The 25,179-nt window shown below is 28.5% G+C and overlaps 1 protein-coding gene across 3 annotated transcripts; it reads left to right on the top strand.

Moving 5' to 3' along the window:
* The first annotated feature begins 319 nt into the window (after positions 1-319).
* On the top strand, positions 320-25,179 carry LOC107454256 (junction-mediating and -regulatory protein). Of its 3 annotated transcripts, none has more exons than XM_087168437.1 (9): positions 320-603; positions 1,963-2,766; positions 5,427-5,599; positions 8,785-8,950; positions 10,503-10,660; positions 12,176-12,256; positions 12,351-12,449; positions 16,599-17,220; positions 24,750-25,179. In XM_087168437.1, the coding sequence occupies exons 1-9, from the start codon at positions 597-599 to the stop codon at positions 24,884-24,886; spliced, it is 2,247 nt and encodes a 748-aa protein (XP_087024563.1). In that variant the 5' UTR covers positions 320-596; the 3' UTR covers positions 24,887-25,179. The 3 variants fall into 3 exon arrangements, with proteins under 3 accessions (XP_087024563.1, XP_087024564.1, XP_087024562.1); XM_087168438.1 differs by lacking the exon at positions 24,750-25,179 and adding an exon at positions 19,998-20,257; XM_087168436.1 differs by lacking the exon at positions 24,750-25,179 and having other exon boundaries at positions 16,599-17,793.

Here is a 25,179-nt window from a genome sequence, read left to right as displayed (position 1 = left end):
GGCATCAGGTTTTAACTCTTATAAGAATATACATATTTCTTTCTGTTAACAAATATTTCTTTCTGTTACAAATATTTTTCCGATGTGTTTTGGATGTTCCTTCTCTAATAAAAAGAGATACCATTTTGTTTTCGGTTGTACAAGAAGGAAGATCAAGCATTTTTCTTTTTTAAATTTAATAAGCCACATTAAAGAAGGAACGTTGCAATGCTACACGCTACATTAACGACGTCTCCAGAGTAACTGAATGACGGTTCATATAGAAATCGCAGGTAAGCGTCTCATACAACAACGCCCCCTATAGTTCGTTGCGATCGCGAATAGCCCATTGCGTAGCTCTAGTGCGACGTAAATTAACAACAACAACAACTTTTAAAAATGTAATGATCTAGACGGTTAAATTAAGTTTAACCGTAAGCTCAACTATTGTTATTTACAAAATGCAATCTTGAGAAATCACCTGACTATGAGAATGAGGAGTTAATGAGAATTATTTCAATTTTTAAAGAAATAAAATTGTTTACTGAAATAAAATAGGCTCTGCAATATTTAAAACTTAGTTGCCGAAGTTTCTGAATTATGTGAACTTCTATTTAATGATAGGTAATTTTTAGCATAATTATTTCTTGTCGGACATCACGAATTGCAAGAGATTTTCTAAAGTAATTTTAATAATGTAAATATACAGTCCTAAGCATCATATGTGTGGACCTTCTAGTAAACAAAATAAAAATTCTTTTTCTGGTAGTAAGATAATCAATTATATTTTTCTATTTTAAGGTGTTATAAAACGTCTTTTAATCAACCTTATAAATGCATATAAGTATTATGTTCGTTAAGTTAGTCAATTTGTATTAGACTTAATTAATAATCTGTGTTATCAGATTATTATTTTTATTAGTTAGTTGAATACACGCGTGAAAAAAGTTTTCTGATTAATGTAGACAAATTTAATTTATCAGATTCGGTGATTTTCGGATAAATTTTTAATTTAATTATTATTTTTTTTATGAGTTAAAAATAAATTATTTATGGAACAAAATATTGTTATTTTTAATAAGTGGTTGGAAAAGAAAAACATTTTAGTAGCATAGGAATTTCTTACTTAAAATGACAAGGTAATGTTTAAATGAATTTTAATAAAATGAGTTAGTACTTTATATAGATTTTCGAAAAATTATCTCTTTTTGATAACCAAGTTCCTTTTCTTTTTACTACTTTAAATCAATTTATACCGCCTGAACGCAATTATTTTTTTGGACAAAAGCATTATTTGGGGCAGCTTTATTTTTCAATTAACGTAAATAAAGCGTTTTAAGACTACAGAGAAAGCTAGAAGTCTCTAATTTTTTCTTCAAAATTAATTAAAAAAACTTTAGAAAAGTTTCTTATTGTTATTAAAGTAAAGTACGAAACATTGTTCTGTGATTCCTATAACTGCTGAAACCGTCTGAAATTAATTGCAACATTTTTTATAAGGAACAAAGTTGTGAAAATTAACCAATAATTAAATTACTGTGAAGTTTAGCTCTCATAATAGCTGTGGGTACAAAACATCATATTAATTTTGTTATTTTCTGATAATTTAATTTCTGTAATACAATTCTCATCATATTTTACAGACGTGGATTCTCCAGATTTAAATGATTGGGTTGCAATCAAAGCTGGTATATTAAAAATAATACTTAAAATACTGTTAAGTTTAGCACTCAAAATGGCTGTGGGTATGAAACATATCGTTGTTACTTTCTGATAATGTAATTTCTCTAATACAATACTCATCATCTTTTACATACATGGATTCTCCAGAATTAAGGGATTGGGTTGCAATTAAAGCTGGTATATTAAAAATAATACCTAAATTATTGTTAAGTTTAGCACTCAAAATAACTGTGGGTACAAAACAAATATTAATCTTATTATTTTCTGATTCTGTAATACAATTCTCGTCATCTTTTACAGACATGGATTCTCCAGATTTAAGTGATTGGGTTGCAGTCAAAGCTGATATATTTTTGCCAGAAAGTGATTCAGACCGTCCTAAATTTATATGTGCCTGGAATGAAGAAGCCTCGAAAGTAGCCATTACACTTCATGAAGGTTCTCGTAAAGCAAGTGATCAAAATAAGAAAAACAGAGTATGCTTACTCGCTTTAAAAGAGTTATACCACATACACAAGCAATTTTGTTTAATTAGTGCTTCGTTGACAAATTATTTCCCTAAGGAAATTAGGTCGAAGAAGCCTAGCAATAAGCATGATATAATTTCTTCATCTGTTGAGTACTACCTCAGCAGTGCTGTTGATGCTGTTGGTAAAAAACTAGTAATTTCTACTATCTTTGGTGACGAGGACCCTCTTAGTGCCTATGAAGAGAACTGGAATGAATTTAAATTAGAAAATTTAGAGAATTCAGTAAATAAAACATACAAAGATTTAGAAGAAATTCTGACTTTGAGACAGCGGGCAGATTCCTTGCTCCAAATGAAAAGTATTTATGCCCTTGAGGATCAGGTGTGTCAAAATATATCCGATTGTCTTTCTGAGCTGTATAACTTTCATCTGCAGCCTTATTTGGAGCTCAGAGAAATGGCCCATATCCGTGTAAAGCAAGCTAAAGCTAAACTTTGTGAAGAAATTGGACCCACTATTAAAAAAAAAGCTGAAAAGGAGTTTGAAGAATGGACCGAGCAATCTTTAATTGCTACTGAAGCATTACAACAGTTATATCAAGAGTTCTATCGTCGAACATTAAACCTTGTTTTAGGTGATAAAACTTTTCTAATTTATTAAAATATGTACTTTTAGTTGATATGGATGGTGTTTTCTATACTAGAGTGCAGTGCAAGCTCTTTAGCTATACTTCGGGATTCGAATATCATTATTAAATGATAAGAAATGGGCTAAAATATCATAAAATTAATTCCTCAGGTTTTTTTCTTCTCTCATTGAAAACTTTTGTAATGATAAAATAATTTGTGTTGCTTTTTACCATAATTTAAATTTAGACCAGCAATTATATCTGTATCAAAAAACTTATGTATTTAAGAAAAAAAATAGATCAGTGTAAGAAAAGGTAATCTGAATTTATTGTTAAACATTTTTTTTAAGATGCTATATTAAGATTATTTCTGTTTAATTATATTTTAAGATTCAGAAAGAAGTTTACAACATTTATATAAAATGTGGTTTTGGAAATTGAATTCTAAACTGGAAATCAGTAGGTTTTTTGTCCCCAATATTTTAATTACTAATTTTTGTCAGATATAAAATATGTTTTTATGAAGTGCACTAAATTTTCCCTTTTTCTTAGTTTGTATTCTAAAAATTTTATAAGAAGTTATGATAAATTATTTACATTGTTATTTTAACTTTATTGTACACCAAGTATACTATTCCTAAGATCATTTTTCAAATTGCAACTTTTTAACACACCAATAAATTTTATAACCATTAAAATCAATAAAAGCTTTGAAAAAAACCTTATATTAAAATGTTTAAGTTGGTGATTTCTTTGAAATCAAATTCATTTGATTTTAATCAATATATATATATATATATATATATATATATATATATATATATATATATATATATATATATATATATATAAATAAACTTAATATATATATAAACTTAAGTGAGATTTCTAAAAACACAAAAACTCTTGAAAAAAAATCATTTCTTTAATTATAATACATTTTTAACGTCTTCTATTTTTTAAAGCATTGAATATTTTTGGTGCATCATCATAGAAGATTTTGCCTTTACAAGGCATTTGTCCATCTTACATTACATTACATCTACATTAGCACATAAAAATTTTGAACGTCTTACATGAAGAAACCTTACCTACGGTAAACACGTGGTTGCAGAGAAATGTGTTCTGAAAGGGGTTCCGTGGTTGTGTTCTGTTGTTCGAAAAGGTTCTGAACAATACTGGTAATTAGGGAAGCTAGATAAAGGGGCAGATGTTTTAAATAATGAAAGATCCAGGAAGAAAAGTGAAACGGATTTTATTCTAAAGGGCGTAATTCGAAGCTTTTTCCAAAATGCGAGAAATTCGTGAATTTTGAAATTGATTTATAGAATGCACGAATTTCTCGCGGTAATCATTTTTTAATGAGAGAAAAGGAAAAAAATATGCGAGATTCTCGCGTTCTCATGCTGTAGTGAAAACACTGTATATATATATATTTAAATAGCTGTTTTAAATCAATAAACTCAGAATTACTGTGTGTGCAAGAAATTAAAAATTGCAACTATTATGTTTAGCTTCAACCTGGGTTGCTAAAATAGTATATTATTTTGCTTAAAAATATATCCAAACACAATGAAATTTATTTTTAATATCAACTATTTTTATAAAATGTTTGCAATTATTAAGGAGGAGAATTGAAAAATCATATTTATTCTCACATTGTTCATTCATTATTTCTGCATTATTTTTAAAGAAATTTGAGAAATTTTATTTCATTATTTTTAAGATTTAGGTACATAGTAAACATGTTAACGAGATAGCTATGTCTTGAATAAAATTTTAATTAGATTTTTTACATTGCAGTTATTGTACAAGAAGTTGGTAGTAACTGGATTACGTTTAACTATAATTTATGTTATCTATTTTTAAAATATTCAATTCTAGAAAATTTTCCCTTTTTAAAACTCATTGATATATAACAATGTAATACATTTAGATGACTATAATAATGCAAATAGATTCATTTGTCTAATTAAATATGATCAAGTATAATTAATAAGCTTTTAAGTGTGTTACTTAATCTTGATGGAAGTTTATCCTAGTTGCAACAAATAATAAATTTCAATTTTTAAAATGAATGTCTTTGGTTATGATGAATTAATAGTTAAACAAATTTTTATTAAAAATATATTATTTTAATCTAATATTCATTATTTCATTATTCATTCAAATATGAATAAATTTATTGAAAAAGGGAATATTGTTCATTTATTGTGTCAAAAATTGCATACAAAATTGTCAAAATTTGCATGATTAACTGTTCTGTGGGTAAAAAACTAGTAATGTTGATCGACAGTAGTTTTCAATTTTCACTCTGGCTGGTGTATTGCAAATGATTGAAATCTTTAAACTATTTCTGATCTAAAATATTTAGTTTGAAAATATGGAGGCCACATGGCAGAATATGTGCATGAGATCCTCGAAGAGCTGGCTCTATTCTAAATATTCACTGTGTTTTTTTCTTTTTCTTCAAAAGAAAAAACACCTGGTGTTATCGTTTTATCTAATTTGGCCTAAATTATGTAATTCAGCTCTTGCAGTTTTTATTATTGTAGTATTTAAAATTAAAAATTTTATTATTTCTTAAAAGAAAAATTCTACTTTTGATATTTTTAAACAGAGTTGTTTTTCTTTAAAACTAATTTATTTTGATTAAAATATTTCAGGCCAGCGTGATCGCATGGTTATTGACAAAAAGAAATATGGCAGGGTTGCCTTTGAGCTACATGGTATGCCTCGTCTAATGAAACTGGAAGTTCAAGTTTGCCAAGAAGATTTGAAATTACAAAATGCCATGAAAGCTATTAAAGAGTATCAAAGAGATAAAATCAAAAGTCAGGTTTGTTCATTTTTCTCTACATCTTTATTTACTTGTTCCTAGTCTTACAACATGTTGAAAATTTGTTTTTATTTTTAATATAGACATTTGTTTTAGCACCTGTACTTTTACTCACATTTAACACTTTTTATTGCCAAATACTTAAAATTTTTCTCTTGAAATATTTTTATGTATTTAAAATTCCCATTTTTCTGCAAAAAAATTGAATTAAACTTCCATTAAATTCATATATGCATATATATTTTTTGGTGCATCATTTTTAAAAAGTGCTTAAAGGTGCTTATTTTCAATTTTCGTTTTTTAAAAACCCTTAAATATGCTTTTTTCATGTTTTTCTTTTAAGTGCTTAATTCAAATATAATCTAATCTTCGAAAAATCTTAAAATCTAATTTTTGAAAAGGCAATGTCGATTTTCTCTGTATATTATGTAAAAGCGTGCTCTTCACATTGTTCTATTTAGTATTTTCGCAATTCATTCAATCATCTATTTCGGTGTACGGTTGGTCGTTAGAATATGAAAGCACCAATCATTTTACATGTTTGATGAAATACTCACAAGTTCGCATGCGCATCTACTGAACTAGGTTTGGTGAGATTATTGCACTCTCATGTGCAACTCTATTGCATTTTGCAAGATATTCTCTACTTCGGGCTTCATTTTCCACCCTCTGAAATCAAACCGAAAAATCTCTCTACCTTCTGAAATCAGAAAAATAAAATAATAATGATAAACAAAAATCTCTCGGTCTATTTATGGTGGCTAATATAATCAGGAAAAGAGTTTTTTGTCAGAAACTAGTTATTTTTATCATGATCATGTAAAGTCTTTGAAAATTATTTTGTATTTTGTTAATGTATATAGTACTTAAAAATATTTTTTAATTCTTAAAAAGTACTTAAAAGGTGCTTATTTTTTGTTGAAAGATTTGGCTAAGCACTCTGATATATATATATATATAAATAATTTTCTAACATATTTTTAATATATATTTATCTATGTATACAGGATGATAATACTCATCCAGATGAGCAATATACATGACACTACAATAAAGGAAGAGACACTTTCAGTTTTTGACATTTTTTTAAATTTCTCAGGAAATATTTAGAGGATTATTTTGTAACTTTAGTGGAGTTTAGTGCTTGTGATTTTTCATACTGAGCAATATGATTTAATGTTTTCAGAGGTTTAGGAGAACTTGAATAAATTATGAAAGAAGGCAAGTCTTTTTGAATACCCTATGCCAAAAAAGTCTAGCAATAAGCTTGTTACTTGTATCGATTACTTTAGCTGTTATTTTTAATAACTGCATTAAGTGCTGGAATAGTTGCCTTTAATAGGCTTATTAACTTACAAAAGCTTTAATAAGCTTTTTAAACTTAAAGCGGAGAATGCTAAACAAGCATAATGAAAAACTCATCTTTGAACTTACAAAGAACTTTTATTTAGCAAGAAAAAAACATATTACGTAGTTTAAATATCACATAACTTTTTAAAAAGAAAACACAATCCACAAGAGTATTTTACTCTACGCAACAAAACACATCTAAAGTCGCGCCATGCGTTCTTATATATAAATCTAATCTGGATCTGTCTTATGTATACAAACATATATTTAACATCCAATCAAAAAGATTTGCCTAAGGAGGGCGAAAGAAAATGTAATAATACACTTTCAATTAATATGTAAATTTATCTTTAAACTTTTTTTAAACGTTAGATATAAATTTGAAAATAAAGAAGTAAAAAGTCCAGAAAAGAATGAAACTTCCCCTTCTGAATCAATTTAGTCTTTCTCCCTCTTCCAGTGGTTTTTCAAACTTGTGATTTCTGACTCGCTTGTTTCTTGAAATTCTTTAGTCTTTCATAAAGTTCCATAAACCTAGAGTAAATGTTTATGGGAATACGGACATTTTTATAAAAAAATTAATTTTTTCGCCTTACATTATTTTTGCTATAACTTTAGAAATATTCAAATTTATTTAAGCAAAAATTTTTGGATCAATTTAGAACTAACTACAAAATTGTTGATTTAAAATATTAAAAAAAAAAATTTTGAAAATTTTGCAAGATATGAGTATTTAAGATAGTTCTTTTATACTGCGCATGCACAGAAAAAATTTTAAAAAGTTTTTTCATAATTTTGTTGTGAATTGTGTTTGACCTTTTCCCCTTTCTATAAAAAATACTTTTTTCAACTTAACGTTCATCAGGAGTTTCTGTGTTCTTTCTCAATATTTTTGAGAAATGTCAGTAGCCTTTCTGAATGATACATGCAGAAATATCCAAGTTTCAAAAACTAATGTATTATTAACATTATAAGAATATAATTTTTGACGGGACTGTTAAAACAAGATCATACATGCGGAAATGGTGAATCGATGTTCAATTTTGGTAGCTTTTTGTTACATTTTAAGATAAGAATTGATTTTTTTTTTTAAAATTACAGTTGGCATATGTGAGTTATAACGTTGAAGCGGTAAATGAATTACAGTGAATTGCCGTCGGTCCATCCTGTATGAAGGCACCAATCATTTTACATGTTTGATGAAATGCTTGCGGGTCCACATGTGCACCTACTGAGCTGAATTCGGTGTCATTATTGCACTCTCATGTGCAACTCTGCTGTATTTTGCAAGATATTTTCAATTTCAGGATTCAATTTCCGATATTGAACCGAAAAATCTTGATCTTTTGATGGTGGATAATATAATCAAGATAAAGAATTGTCAGAAACTAGTTATTTTATCATGATCATGTAAAATCTTAAAAAATTATTTTGCATTTTGTTAATGTATATGGTGCTTGAAAATATTTTTTGAGTGCTTAAAAAGTTCTTAAAAGGTGCTTATTTTTTATTGAAAGATTTGACTATGCACCCTGAAAGAGGCCAAGTCAGGACTGCCAAAAAAGCGAGTTCTTTCTAAATCATCTATCATTCATCAGGAGTTTCTGTGTTCCTTCTCAATATTTTTGAAAAATGTCAGTAGCATTTCTGAACGATACACACAGAAATATGCAAGTTTCAAAAACTAATATATTATTAACATTATAAGAATATAATTTTTGGCGGGACTGTTAAAACAAGATGATACATGCGGAAATGGGGAATCAATGTACGATTGGGGTAGTTTTTTTGTTACATATTTTTAAGATAAGAATTGAATTCTTTTTAAATTACAGTTGGCGTATGTGAGTTATGGTGTTGGAGCGGTAAATGAATTACAGCGAATTGCTGAAGAGATCACCAATGCACAAATAAGTGTCTTAGACTCTCACTTAGAGGTTTTAGAAGCTGAGGAACGTCTGTACAAAAGTCAACTAGCTGTCATCAATAAAGAGTATAAAGGTATGATTAGAAATCTCTCTTACAGACCTGCCAATTCTCCTGCTTTTAGCAGGAGTTTACTGCTTTTACCTCAAATCTTCGCTCTCCTACTTTTTTCTATTTAGTGCACGATAGAGGGGGGAAAAGCGATCATCCGCACTTAGGATACAACCCCCATTTTTCCTTTGCCTGTTCAAGTTGTATGAAATCATGATTACGTCATCTGACGCGGTCAGAATCAAGAAATTGATTCAGATTTAGTGACTGGTACCAAAACTAAAGAAATTGTTAATACTTTATGCAATGGTGACCAACAGATTTTTTATTCTGCTGTCAGAAATTTTGTTAAGTGTTGCAATTATATCTTTCAAAAATGTCCCTTCAAAAAGGAAATTTTAACTAATGCTGAAGTAGTTAATTTGGAAAATATTTCCAATGCTTCTTTTTCTAGTATTAAGTTTTTAATTGATAATTTTCCTGTGTTGGTAAAGGTTTTAGATCAAAATGATACTCATTCATATCTTGATACTCTGGAATCACAATTCTGTGCTCTTCAATGTGATGCAAATTCTCAAATGTCATTATCTACTGATAGGATAGACATGAAGTGGTCAAAACTAAAGTAGGTTCTCTAAAGGGAAATGCTTATTCTGTGTTCGCTAAGTTTATGCATGCTGTGTTAACTATTCCACACAGCAATGCAACATGTGAAAGAATATTTAGCCATGTTACCAAGATACAAACTCAGTTTCAATCTTCATTAACGACGCAAAACTTAGGAAACTTGATGACAATTAAGGAAGATCAAAAAGAGTTATGCTTCCAAAGAGATTTTGATAATAATTTTTTAAATAGTGCTAAATCAGCAACATCTGCAGTTTTAAAACAGTAGCAGATAAAAAAAAAATTAAAAAAAAAAAAGAGGAAGAAATGTATAAAGTATTGTACTCATTATTGACATATTTTGTTAATTTTGAACCTCTTCCTAAATTTTAAAAAATCAAAAGATGTGTTTTAATATAATTCTAAAGAACCTTTTATTTTATAGTAAGAACACATGTCCTTATTAGTCAGTGTCAGAATCTTATTGTGATCTATTATTGTAAATAATATATTTTGAAATAAACTTCTTGTAGGAAATGTGAATCAGGTTTAGTTTTCAATATTGCGCTATGTCGTGATGCAGAAAGGGTCTCCTGCTTTTTTATTTTCTAAGGTTGGCAGGTCTGCTCTTATTTCTCATATTATGTTTTAAAAAAGTTTTTTCATTAATATTGAAAATTTATTTCTAAATGTTTTTTACTGCGATATAACTATATAAACGAGCTATTTTTATATAGTGTTTGAATGCTATAGATCAGTACCTTTGATAACATTATGAGGTCATTGGGGGTAACCCTTATGAACGACCAACCTCCATTAATGACCATTTTGCTGTGGAACAGAAATTGATTGCTCCCAAGAGGTTTCACTGTATTGCTATCAAAAGCACAAACCATATGTATACGTATAATGAGTTTTACATTTTATTAGTTTTTTAGGTTGCACTTACAATTTATTATTTTGTATTTAGATTCTTTAGAGAATGGAGTATTCTTTGATGCTGTGGAAAATCCAGATGAGTTAGAAGATGTTAATAGTGAGACACCAAGTCCAAATCCTAAAGTTTTCAAGTTAAAACAGAAGTTATATAAAATATATCGGAAGCGAGCTCAAATTCGAAATAAAAGGGTAGGGTTTCAACAATATCTTCTATTTTTAATGTGTGTATCACTAATATTGGTTTTACTTTTTTGATTTTTATAAATATTGTAATGTTTAAATATTTAACAATAATCTAAGATTTTTATTTGGAGAAAAGTGAATATTCAGAACCCTGGAATTTGGCAAAATTCCGAATACTTAATATACTTGACTAATACTTAAATACTTGAATATAAATTTAGAATACCAGTTGAAAGCCAAAACATCTCATCTAATTCAAGGTTCCCACTCCACAATAAGAACAAGAAAAATACGGGAATTTAAAAATCACCTAAAATAAATAGGGAAAATATGAGTTTTTCCTCACAAACCGGGGTAATACAAGGAATTTTTCTATATACGAGTGGCAACCCTGTAATTACTAAATTATATACTGTTTCTCTTTTGACAGCTGGTATAAGAAGAATATTTTCTGATTTTATATTAGTTCAGTTCAAACTAAATTTTTCAGTTACATTTAAATATTTCAATTATAAGATATAGACATCTGATATTTTAAATTATTAGTTTCATGAAATTGTCATGATACTTGATTAAATTTATATTTTCCTTTTTAGCGAGTAACAAAAATGAATTTTATTTAATATCTCTGAATCTTAGTTTTGTTAGCTAATATTTTATTTCATAAATATTTTTTGAATTACAAAAGAAAGATTAAATCATCAAGTGAACATATAATTATTTATTCATGAAATGGGAATGTATATTGTATAGATTGGTTGATCATGATACGTTCATTCATACATAATTATTAATTAAATTTAATGAGCATTTCTGCTTGTTCATTAAAATCATAAATTATGAGAATTAGAAATCTCATATTTATATTTAATCTATATATATGTTTGCTTGTAAAATATACTTGAAAAAACTCATTATCTTCAGTCCAAATGTCTTATCATAGAGAAGAAGAAAAAACAATAAAGCCCACTTATCCCGGTGAAAAAAAATTTTCATGAAAACCCCCGCATAGACTGAGTTTTTTCTTCAAAACCCAGGTTTTTTGAAGAGGACAAAGACAGAATCACTATGATTGCTCGTCTGCTGCCCAGTGTTCAATTTTTAAGGCATTTGTTTAAATTTGTAATTCGAATTATTAATTAAATTTGTAATCAAAGTGTTATGAGGTATTAATAAAAAGGGTATTTAACAGAAATCCCATCTTTTAACTGCCACTTTCTTTAAAAGTGATTAAAAATGAAAGATCTTGTTAAATCTTAGAGGAAGTTAAAATTTTTAATGAAATCAAAAATATAACTGTTTGAAAAATTTGTTATTGGGAGACAAACGCATGCTTATAGGGAAAAATTCAAATTGATGAATGATCTGAAGTTGAAAGATTCTAAATTATTCTTTGACAGTGATTCTAAATTTTCAGTGGGTAGTTGCAGAATACTTGGATTTGTTAGATAAGTCTATAACCAACATCAGGTCAAACTATATTTTATAATAAAAATATTTTCACTTATTACTTTTTTGCAGAAAGCTATTTTAGCTGACTTTAAGAAGAAAAAAGCTGTAAAAGCTGCAGAATTGGAGAAGAATGAGAAAGCTGCAATTCTGGTATGTGTTAAATGTCTTTTATATCGGTTTTGTTTACCTTTGATTGTCAATCACTATTTCTTTACATTTCTTTAATTTTTGTTCATTTTGTAAGGCTCGCAAAAGACAAGAAGGCAAAGCAAAGGAACTACCTAAGGACAAATTGGCTTCTGAAAGAAGAAAAACACTTCAAAGATTAAAAGAATACAAGAAAGTAATATATAAAATTTGTTTTGTTATTTATTTGCATGTGTTTGAAATTTTTTTTTAAATATACATATAGATATACAGTGAACTCTCACTACTACGATATTCAATACAGCAATAACTCCCTTTATTACGATAATATTACATGGTCCTGTCAAACTTGCATATGAATTAATTGTCATGCTCCTCTCAATATTATGATATTCTTTAAAGCATTGAATCCCTGTAAAATGATTTTTTTTCTTCCAAATTTCAACCTTATCTTCTCTATTTATTATTGGTTTTAAATAATTGTAAAAAGTCTTATTTTATGATCTTTTTTCCATCTTTTCTGCCAAAAAAAGACTCATTGCTGACCACCCCAAGAATTTCCATTCTTAGAATCACCTCCTTTATCACTTAAGAAGTCACAGATGTAACACTCCTCTCTAATTTCATTTTCTTCATGTTAAAAGCTGATCATGAGTCACAAATGACCACTAGCATTACTTTAACACCTGAAAGAGAATTTTATCTGTAGAGGGCAGTGGAGCACCATTCTCTAACGAAAATAAATTTCGTGCTTTGGACTCAATGTATGCTTTGTTGGTTGGCTTGACAGTCGAAAAAATGAAATAATAAACAAAAATATCAGGTTATTTTCTATAAAAACGTGTTTCAGGTATATTTATGACCTTATTTTCTGAATTTATTTCCATTGTTTTTAATATTTAACCATAATTAACACTCTGCAAATAAATTTTTTGCACAATATGTAAATACATTTATAGTTAATACATATACAGTGAACTCTCACTTATGCACCGGTGTAAGGGGCTAAAAGAAAAAAGCGCATAAGTGAAAGAGGCGCATAAGTGAAAAACTTCAAAATTCTAAAAAGCAATGTAAATTGCACTGACAATATGAATAAATATGTTTCTAAAGATTAAATGTTAATATTTATACTGTTTTGGTTTTTACTATAATTATACAAAGAAAAAATTTAACATATCTTAAGACAATTTATTTTCTTACAAAATAATCTTAATACATGTTTGTATTTGTTTTTGCCAACGTATTTCAAAAACAGTTTTTTCCAGTTCATATAAATGGGATAAAGGGAAGTTTCAGAAGCAAAATTAAATTGTAAATAGTCACAAATAGTGTGTAAAGCTTCCAATACAGCTGTGTGATTTGGAGGAACTTTATCATCCTCGTCAGTATCATCCACCACGTTCTCATTGTCCACAAGTTTTAGTTAGATATAAATGAAAAGTTCTTCGCAAAAAATTTGAGTTTTATGGAAGGGGGTGAAACATCACATGATAAATTTCTAAGAAAAGTACTTGACGTCATAATATGCTGCACAATAAGTTGTTCGATTACTACACTAAACAGATCACCTTCTTTTATTTACTCATAATGTCCATCTGACTGCAAGTAAATGATCGCGGTCTCTTTCATTTTTCGTATTCCAGGGTCTTTTTTTTCTAGGAAACAGCATGGTAGTAAAACTAACCTCTGGACAAGAGAAATGGTCATTTTCTAAAAGATGAATGGGCTTTCATTGTTGTTGATGTAACAGATAAGACACCCTATTCAAAATTCTAGAAAGAATGTCTTTCCAGAAGTAGCAAAAATGAAAAGGTCACAGGGGGAAGCAAATTCAATAGGATCTAGCAACATATATTTCTTTTTATCTGTAACAGGGATTGCTTATTTGCTTCATTTTTAATCTAAAACATTTTTTTTAAAAAAAAAGAAAAAATATTTAAAGGATTAAAAAATTAAAATGTCTGCCTAAAATTTCGGCGCATAAGTGAAAAATTTATTTTTAGAGCGACGCATAAACGACAGATTTTTATCATTATTTTTCTACCTAATGTACTGGGACCTGTAAAAATCGTCATATAGATGAAAAAGGTGCATGAAAGAGGTGGTGCATCAGTGAGAGATCGTTGTATAACATTAAAATTTAAAAAAAAAAATCTTATTGTCTCCCCAAAGTATGTTAGGACCTCGATACAACAATATATTTATTTGTTCCCCAAAATATTGTTGTAGCAAGATTTTACTTTAGATATATAATTGTTTATGTATATAAAATTTAATCCAACTAGTTTATATCCAAATAAGGACCCAATCAGTTAGGTCTTTGAATCAGTAGTACTCATTAAACCTAGATTGGCAGAGCTTATCAAAAATAAAAGCTGTTACAAACAATAATGAATTACAAAAATGTTAAATTATGTTTTCTTGTCATTGGTATTCTTTTACACCGAAAGGAAAAAACTTTTCTGGAAGCCCTTTAGCTTTGTTTGTGATTTAACTCTGGGTCTTTCTTTAATAATTTCTGAAAGTACAAAACTTAGAAATGCTAATGAAAGTACATGGGAAATAAGAAATAGATTCTGTTAAATAGTTTGTATTGCAACATTTTTTGTTAATCATTGCAATAGCCATTTGCTATATTTTATCTATTCATTTCCTTGTCTATTGCTTGGTTACTGAACCGCTCATGCAATTCATTTTGAGACAGAGAAGATACCTCATTTTTTTACTCATATTTGTTTAGATAGATTCAGTTTTTTTTTTAAAAATCCTTTCAAAAAATGAGTGGTCAAGTTTAATAAAATAAGTTTTAAAATTTTAAAGAAGTTTATTCAAAATTCCTTGTTAAATTTAATTTATATTCTAAAGAACTGTATGTTTTTTTTAACATTATGCCAACCATTTTTTTTTTTTTTTTTTGAAAATTTTTTTCCTTGTTGTATCTGAGATCTTTAACAAGTTCAACTGTTTTATTTATTTTTATTCTTAAATTTGACACATTTTTGCAACCTCTTTCTTTTCTTTTTGCATTTAATTTTAAATTAACCTATCAATGCCAGCTACTTTCATGCCTGTCAATGCTTTTTAGGGATCACTTTAAAAGTGTATTTTAATGTCGCCATTATTTTTTTGTTAATTTTGTGTTTCATTTTTAATTTGTTTCAGATTGTGCTTAAAAATGAATTGCTGCACAAAGTAAACATTTATATCATAGTGTTGTTTATTTTTAAATTCGAGTCAAAAATAGTTTTGGTGTTGTCAAAAATACTTGTTTTCTACAAATAATTTTAAGTAATTATAAATGTAAAAGATAATCTTTTTATTTTTTTTTGCATTCTGTTGAAAAAAAGAAACACTAAATTAATTAGTTAAAAAAAAGTATATTTATATATTCTTAAATAAGATTTTTAGGCAAGTAAAGCAGTCTAGCTAGGTTAGCTGCTCTAATGCTCTAAAAACACTTAAATTTACAGTCTAAAACAGTGACTGCAGAAGTATCTCAAAAGTGAGTGGGGCTCTCCTCCCCTCTCTGTTTATATATATATATACAGGGGTCTGTCCAGGCCGAATTGACTACAGTTTATCGGTACCTTCACAAATTCAACTTTAGAAAAAACGGTAGTTTCACAAATTCAATTTGAGGAAAAACGGTAGTTTCACAAAATACTTTTTCTTAAAATGTTATTTTTGCATCCCTTAAGAAACGATAAATCCATATTTTTGTGTTGAATTTTTAATATAATTTTTAATTTTTCACAAATTATGTCTAAATTTTCACAAAATAGGTACCTCTCAGAAAAACCTAGACAGACCCCTGATATATAAACCAGGATAACCATTACATATATAAACCAGGATGCATATAATAAATGTATATATTATTAACCAGGTCCGAATTATCTGAACCTAACAAAAAAACGGTGGTGTCTCAGGGTATAGAGTGTGCGTCTTTCAACGAGGTGAACTGAGTTCGAATTGCGCACCCGACTCGCGCCGACCACAGTGCTGACGTAAAATATACTCAGTGGTAGACAGAACATGGGTTAGAGTCCTCTTGCCACCAGGCTAACAGTGGAAGGTTTTCGTAAACCGAAAAATAGGGTTGGCTGTTATAAAATAAAATTTAATTACACAAATATCAAGTGAAAAATTACAATGTTAGAAATGGGGCCCATCATGTATAAAATGTGAGGGGGCTAAAGTCTGCTCTGCTTCCCTCCCCCGGTTCTGCAGTTCTAGTCTAAAATGTGCTTTTTTTTACATTTTCTTTTTAAATGTGTACCATAGCTGTGTAGCTTATAATTTTGGTTCTATATCTTAACAACTTCCTTTTTTTGTGTTTTAGAAAGCTCTGCTTCTAGAGACTAAAAATCCTGATTCTGAAGATGATGTGGAAAGTTTAATAGACTCATCATCCTCGTTGACTCCAAATGTTGTCCTAAAAAATGTTTCTCGCAAAAAAACAGTAAAATCAGCTGCTAGTGTAAATCCTTCCATTGAAGGAGGCAATAGTAATCAGAAAAAAGCCTTAGAATCTTCTACTTCAACTCCTTCGGCTACTAACTTAGAGTCTTCTTCTTCAAATCGTTCAGCTACAAACTTACGTCCTCCTGTACCACCTGATATAGCTCCTCCTTCTGTACCACCTCCTCCACCACCACCTCCTCCTCCACCACCACCACCTCCTCCTCCACCGCCTCTTTTAATGCCACCCCCTCCTCCACCTCCGCCACTCCCTCCAATTTCTATAACTTCAGCTCAGCTTAAGCCAATTCCCTCTACCTCATCAGAAAAACCTGCCAAACCACAAAGCCTTAATTTGGCAGATATTTCGCAAGATACTATTGCTGGTCAACTAAAAAGCTTAAAAAAACTTGAACTTTCGGATGTAAAAAAGACCACTACTCAGACTTTCAGTTTAAATGAAATCCTAGATATTCGAAGCAAATTAAAAGCTCCACCGCCAGGTATTTATTTTTTTATTTTTTCGATTTTTATTTCTTTAGATCTAAACATTCATCAAAGGTTCTCAAATTACAGTATCAGTAATTTATCTTTGGTTCATTTGTGGTTCATCCTTGTACTCACTGTACATTTTGAGGCTATTTTCATATGGTATTCTTATATTTTCTCTTCTAAGTATAATAGAAATTTAAACAATCAATATCTTAGGTGATTGAATATTCGGGATCTTTTGGTGATTGAATATTCGGGATCTTTTGGTGATTGAATATCCAATCAATATCTTCGGTGATGAATATATGATATGCATTTCTCGTGTTCTGTAGATAGTCTATGGTATTTTAATGTAAAATTGTGAACTTTTTTTATTTATGACAATAATAATTAATATTATGCTATTAAAACTATCATGCATTCACTGAAGGCCTATATATATATATATATATATATATATATATATATATGAGTTAGAAATATAGAGAAAATATGTAAAATAATAAAGATTAATGAAAAGAGAAGAAGAAAAATTTTTAAAATAAAATATTTTTAAGAAAGAAATCTAAAAAAAGAATAAAAAATTTATATTAAAAAGCCAGAAAACCTTAGAATGAAGCGATATAATCTCTTCATCACCTCCTCCTTATCAGCTCACACGATTATATCCGCAGAAAGGAATGCTTTCTAATATCGTATCAATTTAGTAAAGCATAATATATCAGTACAATAGTGTGAGGAGCACTAAAATAAATTGAAGCAAAATAGAACACACACACATATATATATATAATTAAGCTAATTGTTTTTCTTAATTTTCTTCATGTTTTTTTCTTTTTGTCCTTTTTGTATTTATATATTTTGATATATATGTAAATGTATGTATATACCCTGTGGCAGAAATTGTTCAGGCTTTCTGCGACAAAATTCTCTAGCACTATAATCTTTCTTCCAGACACTTTTAAAAATAACAAATATGCATGTTACTAATTTAAAACTTTTGGGATCAAATTAAATAATTTTTTTAATTGAATATGTAATATTTTTTTATTCTGTTATTATGAAAAATATTCTTTTACTTTGCTGGTAGAAATCACAGTAATTTTTTTTCGCATTTTGTAAATCATCACATTAAAAAAATATAATAAATTTTTTTTTAAATCCGTAGCAGTAATTACCGAGAAAAAAAAAGATCGTAGGCAAAATCACGCGAGCAATCAAACTCTTCAAAATGGGGTTACTTAATGCGTGTTTTATTTTGAGATTCAGTTGTTGTAATAATATCGTATAAAAATATTAGGTTTTATAAGCTTTGTAGAAGCCGCATAAAAAAATGGAACGAAAATTTCTGCGGAAAAGAGAATAAATTTTTTTACTTCATTATTCTCAAATAAGAATAGAAAAATCACAAGTATTTTTTTCCGCTCGATGAGCAAGAAAGGCATCTTTTGAACATAACTCTTAAGAAAAGATAAAATCTTTTAAAAATTTCTGAAGAAGAGAAAATCTTTCTGCAAAAACTTAGTAACGTTCTGCGACAACGCCGTGTGGCCACAATTCTGCCACGGGGTGTGTATGTATATGTATGTATATGTATATATATAGATATAACGTCATTGCCGAGTGGAAGGATTAAAACAGGTCTTAGGCCGGGAAGGAGGGTACAAAATTTATTTACTAATTATTAGTCAGAACAGTCATGAGAGTTTGTAAAAGTGAACATGAAAAGTTGCGCTCCTTGGTTATATGTTAGGGAGAATCTTGCAAAGTAAAATCCGTAAAATGTCTCAATTTAGGGAAAGAGGCAAATCTTAGTAGTTGCTATTGGTTTATGAAATAGATTGAGTGTTTCCCACAGAGTGCAAAGGGGAAAATGTCCTGCGTTTACATTAATGCATACTTGAGCCAAAAATAGATTTAAGAACAGGATGTCGCTTTTAAAAGTGTGAGAAAGTATTTCGATTAGAATAATTAATTAGGATAACATAAAAAGATTAATTAAAGCTTTTTATGTTGCATATATATGTATATGTATGTATATTGTATGTATGCATGTACATATATTATTTAATGTAAATTTAAAATACCAATTTCCAAATTTATTATATCTTAAAGGTACAAATATAAAAAAAAAATGAAATAAATTAGATTTTACTAATTGATCATTTAGTTAAAAAGGCTATTAAACACAAAACTGAATATCCCAAAAATCAATAATTTTTTTATATAAATGATCGATCATATGTTTCTGTAAGTTAATATTTAACTAAATATTAAAAATTGAAATTAATAATTGTTAATTTTATAATTTTTTATTTGTTTTACCCCTTAATTTAAAAGCCTAAGCTAACTCAGTACGAGATAATTGTTACGTTAATTAGCTAAATACATTATGTAATCATTTAATGCTGGAGAGGATCTGAATTTATTCGAATCTAAGTCACCTTCTTATTTAAGTGAAATAATTTTTCAGTTAATATTTATAAATGTTAGAAATTTAATATAATAAATGCTGTATTTAGTTATTAGTTCCTAGAAATATTAATTAGTTGCTACCAATGAGTTTTATGCTTGTTTAAAAATCGTGATTGAAAGTTTCTGTTCCGAACAAAGTTTTCTAGTGCGATAGTTATTTATTTGATTTAAATGGGAATAACTTCATTTTATTTGCTTTCTTATTAATCATAAAAGGAATTAGAAAGGTCTTTTGACTGAGGTGATAAAACAAGTTAAAATACTAAAATTTCCCCTTTGTATTCTGTTAGTAGTTCTGTAGTTCTGTCTGTAGTAATTATTATGGGGTCCCACAGTGGGCTGATCATAAAGACGCGGTTCCCAGAACACCGAAGTCAAGCATCACTGGCTGCGGTCAGTAAGCTATGGATAACCGCTTTGATCAGCCTGTGAAGGGACCTAGGGTGCACAGTATCGGTCCTCGTTAAACTGTTCTACCGTAAAGTGCCCGACTTCGCATGCAGGTTGTTGGGCTACTAAAACAAGGGAGTCATCCCCTCTGCTGAGGATCAAAATTGAGATGGTATGTCTTCAGATCATCCTCAGGGATGTTTCCAGGACCGTTGCCAATAGCTCATCATGTAGCTCTAGTGCAACATAAATAAAGTACCTGTTAAATATTATGAATTATTATATTAATGAATTTCTACAAACAATTATGCTTGTCAAAAATTGAAAATTAAAGGTTTCTATAAGAATCTAAAATAAGTTTTCTGCAAGTATTTTAGTGTTACAGTTATTTATTTGATTGAAAGAGGATTTATATTCATATTTTTTTAAGTGATAAAAAAAAATTGGCAATATCTTTTCCCCAAACTGTAAAACTAGTTAAAATACTAAAATTGACATTCTTATTTGTATTCAGTTATCAGTTCCTAATAATATTAAAGAATTGCTGCAAACAAGTATAACTCTTGTCTATAAATCACAAATTAAAAGTTTCTGTAAGAAATTAAAATAAGAATTTTATGATTATTCTAATGTAATAGTTATTTATTTCATTAAAAAGGGAATAAGTTAATTAAATATATTCATACCTTTTATAAGTGATAAAAATAAAATTATAAATGTTTTTTGATTGAACTGTAAAACTAGTTAAAATACTAAAATTTAAATTTACTTTTGTTATCAATTCCTAACATTATTAACGAATTGCTACAAAAATATTGTGCTTGTCTGAAAATCACAAATTAAAGGTTTCTGTAAGGAATTGAAACAATTTGGAGGTTTGCATGCAGTCTCTACCACAATAATTGGTTTATTTGCATGAAAATGAATTTTGTTATTTTTATTTGCTTATTTTTGTAAGAGGAAAAATTTACAAGTTTTGGCTTAACTGTAAAAGGAGGGACAATAAAGTTGACATTCTCATTTGCCATAGTTTTATACACTATTTATAGCTATTCAGTCTCTCTTTAGGAAATATATTCTTGCATTTCTGATAATGGTTTTAATTTTTACTTTACAATTTGATTTTATAATGGTCTAAGTTATAAGTTTCCTTTTTTCTTTAAATATAGTAGATTTGTTAAATCCTGGCAGTCTAATTCTCTCACTAACTACTTTTGCCTTCAGTGAAAATGAAACTAAATTAGTTTTCAATATTGTCAATTCTTATTATTTAAAATATAATGAAATCTTGTTATTATGTACTTGCTTATCCTTTGTACTCCTTATCTTTCATTTGTGTTACTTGTCCTGTGAGACACTCCTTAAGTTCATTATTATATGCTCTAATAGTTTAAAATTAATTGTTTTGAGTCTAGTAAATGCAGTGGAATGACAATTAATTATACCTTTTGAATAATAACCGTGAAAATTTTAAAATCATTGATCATTAACTGAAATTCTTATTTAAAAGTGTCTAGGTGATTTTAATTTGCAATGACACAATTTGTTATTATATATTTTGTTATTTTACAAGTATTCAAGATATCTGGACTGCTTTACCATGTTTTAATTGTTAATATTTAGTAATTTACCATTTTCTTGCATTAACAAAAGTGTGGTAATGCAATAAATGTTTAAACATAGATTGCTCTTTTAATCCTTTGAGATCTGAGAAATTTTGAATGAATATTTTTATTAAAAACCTTAGTTATTAGCAGCTGAAATTATCAAAAGTGCTTTTTAAATAAATGCATTTTTTATATATATATATTATAGGCTTTTATTTACTTTTTGTTGTTTTCTCTTCTGTGCATTCATTGCAGCTTTTCACAAATTTTTAGCTTATTGCTTTTCTGATATAAAAACAGATTTATTCTGTTGTTGATCAATGTTCAATGATAAAATATGTATTTGGAACATTTCTGTATAATTGCGTCTAAGAGCAAATAATTTAAAGTCTTGAAAGATATATTATAAGCACTTGATGTTTGTTGGCAAATAATTTTACTTTTCTAGTCATCCATATTGTTATTGTCAGTAAGTGTGTTCAAACTCTGCATGTTGTCTGGCAAAATATTAAACGAACTATAATATATTTAGAGATTAAATGAACTATTTAAATTGAAAATTAATTTTGTTATCTTGTTAGTTTTTTCCTAACTCATTTGTATATAAATGTACGTTGTGTTAATTTTTTAAAATTATTTCATCAGTGGTGTCAAAAACTGTGGAATCGTGCCAATGTGAGTAGAAAATTACAATTTTATTTTGTATCTTTTTTCCAAGAAAAGGAAATAAAAATATGTTAAATACTCATTGTGTTTGTCTAAGTTTATCCTGAGTCCTATATTTTACAACTATCTCCTGTTTACCCGTATATTCTCGAATTTCCCCGTATTTGTCGAAGAAATTTTAAGGAAAAAATTTTGGTGATAAGATATCCGCTGATGGCAAAAACACATCTCTTATTCCTCAGCAGATGGTATTCTCTGTGGTAGATGGATCATGGGTTAGAGTCCCCTATCGTCTTGCTAACCATGGGAGGTGCTCACCATGTAACGCAAATGCGGGTTAATTTCATCTAAAAGTTCTCCACGAATGCAAAATTTCTCCCAATACTTGATCCAGGAGCTCCCTTGTCTTCTAGATTGGGTTCAAAATTACAAGGCTACGGAGTTGAACATTAGTAGTCGTAAACCCTAAATTGAGTCGGCTGTTCTACGACGGTTATAGAATATGTAATTGTACAAATAATGATTTTAAAAAAATCTTCTTTAGATTGATTTATATACATGTTTTTTACTCCGCTAAATGTAAGTGCTTATATTATTTCCAATTTTGAATTTCTCTTTTTGACTTACATGATTATGCACGATTTTTCAAAACTTTACTTGTAGCCTTAAAAATGTCACTAATAAAATCTCAGTTATTTTATTTCTCCAATGTTGGCAGGTATGAAATTGAAAGTTTACAGTTTGTGCTATTACTTTTGATTTTCCAAAAGTTTTACATATTTTAGTTCTATTACATATCTACATATTTTAACTCTATTTACAAAGCTGTTGGAAGCATGTAAGAAATACAGAAAAATCCCATTTTTCTATAGTCTTTATTACTTTATTCTGTGTCTCTTATTTGTCTTATTTCCTTGCATCGTTTGTTAACAGCGTTTTTTTATTTATTAATTTTTTTAAAAAAAATGTCTGCTTACCCAATTCAATTTTGAAACAAATCTTTATAACTTACTTATTTGTTCTGTAATTTCGATACTTTTTCTCCTTATGACATTTTTTTAAAAAGAATTTTAATGTACCTTTTGGATTTTGGAGCATTTTTAAATTTTTGGGATATTCTTTTTCTAATTTATAATCATTATCCCAAGGCCCAGACTTCGATTATGTATTTTTAGAAATTTGTTTCTTTTTCAGGCCATTTTTTTATTATTTTGGACTATATATTTTTTTGCATTTTAGAGTATTTTTTAAGTTTATGGGGTATTTTTCCCCCATTTTTGTTTATTCTTAGGCTTCAGCTTGAGTGGTGGCTCAGGGGATAAAGTGTTTGCTTCCTATTGATGGGAACTGGGTTCGAGTCTCACCGATGGCTGGTCGATTCGAATTCGCATCGACGTTTGATCGAGGAAATTAAGGGCGTTTCGCATCGACTACAGTGCCGTCGTAAAATATTCTCTTCGGTAGATACATCATTGGTTGGAAACCCTTGCCGTCAGTCTAACTGTGGGAGGTTTTCGTTGTTTTCTTCTCCATGTAATACAAATACAGGTTAGCTCCATCAAAAAGTCCTCCATGAAGGCAAATTTCTCCCAATAGTTGATCAAGGAGTTTCCTTGTCTTCTGGATTGGGTTCAAATTTACTAGGCTACGGAGTTGAACATAAGTAGTTGTAAACTCGAAATTGGGTCGGCTGTTCAAAATATTTCTTTGGCTTTTTTCATTATTTTCAAGTGTGCACCAATCACATCAGTACATGTTGAAAGAAGCTTCTCAAGGTGAAGAAATTTACTTTCAGTCAAGAGATACTCATTTATATTTCAAAATATTTAATTATCCAATTTAGTTCTGATATCTGGTAGTGTTGAAATGATCTTTTTATTTTAGCATATAATATTTATTTAGAACATGCATTGCATTGCATTTTGACGCGAATTAAAGTAATTCTGAAGAGGAAAATATTATTTTAGTTAAATATTTTTAAGGGCATTTTCAGAGATTTTCTAGGTTATCAAAATCCAGGCTCTAAGCGTCACTAATTGTTGGCTTCTGAATATATAAAGCTATATTTTTATATATGTATATAAATATATTTTCCTTTTTTGTTATTTTAGCATATAATATTTATTTTTAGTTTTAAGCTTAGTATTTTGATTTTTATATATTTTGACGTAAATGAAAGTAATTCTAAAGAAAAAAACATTGTTTCAGTTAAATTAAGAAAAAGGAATAGGCTTTTCTTAAGGGTATTTTTAAGGATTTTTTAGGTCATCAAAATCTGTGCTCTAAGCATCACTAATTGTTGGCTTCTGAATATATAAAGCTGCATTTTTTTTATTTTATGCACACTTTGATAAACTCTCTGCACATGTGTTTATGTTCATAAAAGTGATTATTGTGTTTAGATTCTGATGATCCAAGAATGAAACGCCAGAGTGAAGCCATGGATATCAGCAGCATACTCTTGGCGACTGTGAAAAAAATACGCAACATCACAGAAGATTCTGATATGGAATCGGATAGCAACTCAGATTTTGATTGATATCTGCCTGTCGTGATAGTTTTGTCTCATTATAACCTATTAAGTTTGATTATTTTTGTTGTTTAATATTTATTATTTTTTTTAATGTTATTTACAGGAAACAATGTTAAATAAATAGTTGAAATTTATAAATTTTTTCAAAGCTCAGATTTTGTATTATATTTTTGTGGCAGGGAGATTAAGATTTAACTTAAGGAAGCAATACTCTGAGTCTATTGATTAATATTTAAAATTTTTTTGTATCTGAGTTGAGCAATTAACAGTAAATACTTATTTCAGTTTCTGGGTGAAAA

The sequence above is a fragment of the Parasteatoda tepidariorum genome, chromosome 7, assembly GCF_982258835.1.
Source record: "Parasteatoda tepidariorum strain Cologne lab strain chromosome 7, Ptep-v5.0, whole genome shotgun sequence".
In the NCBI taxonomy this organism is placed as follows: Eukaryota; Metazoa; Arthropoda; class Arachnida; order Araneae; family Theridiidae; genus Parasteatoda; species Parasteatoda tepidariorum.
The sequence above is the reverse complement of the archived record's forward strand: the minus strand, read 5'-3'. Positions and strand labels throughout refer to the sequence as shown.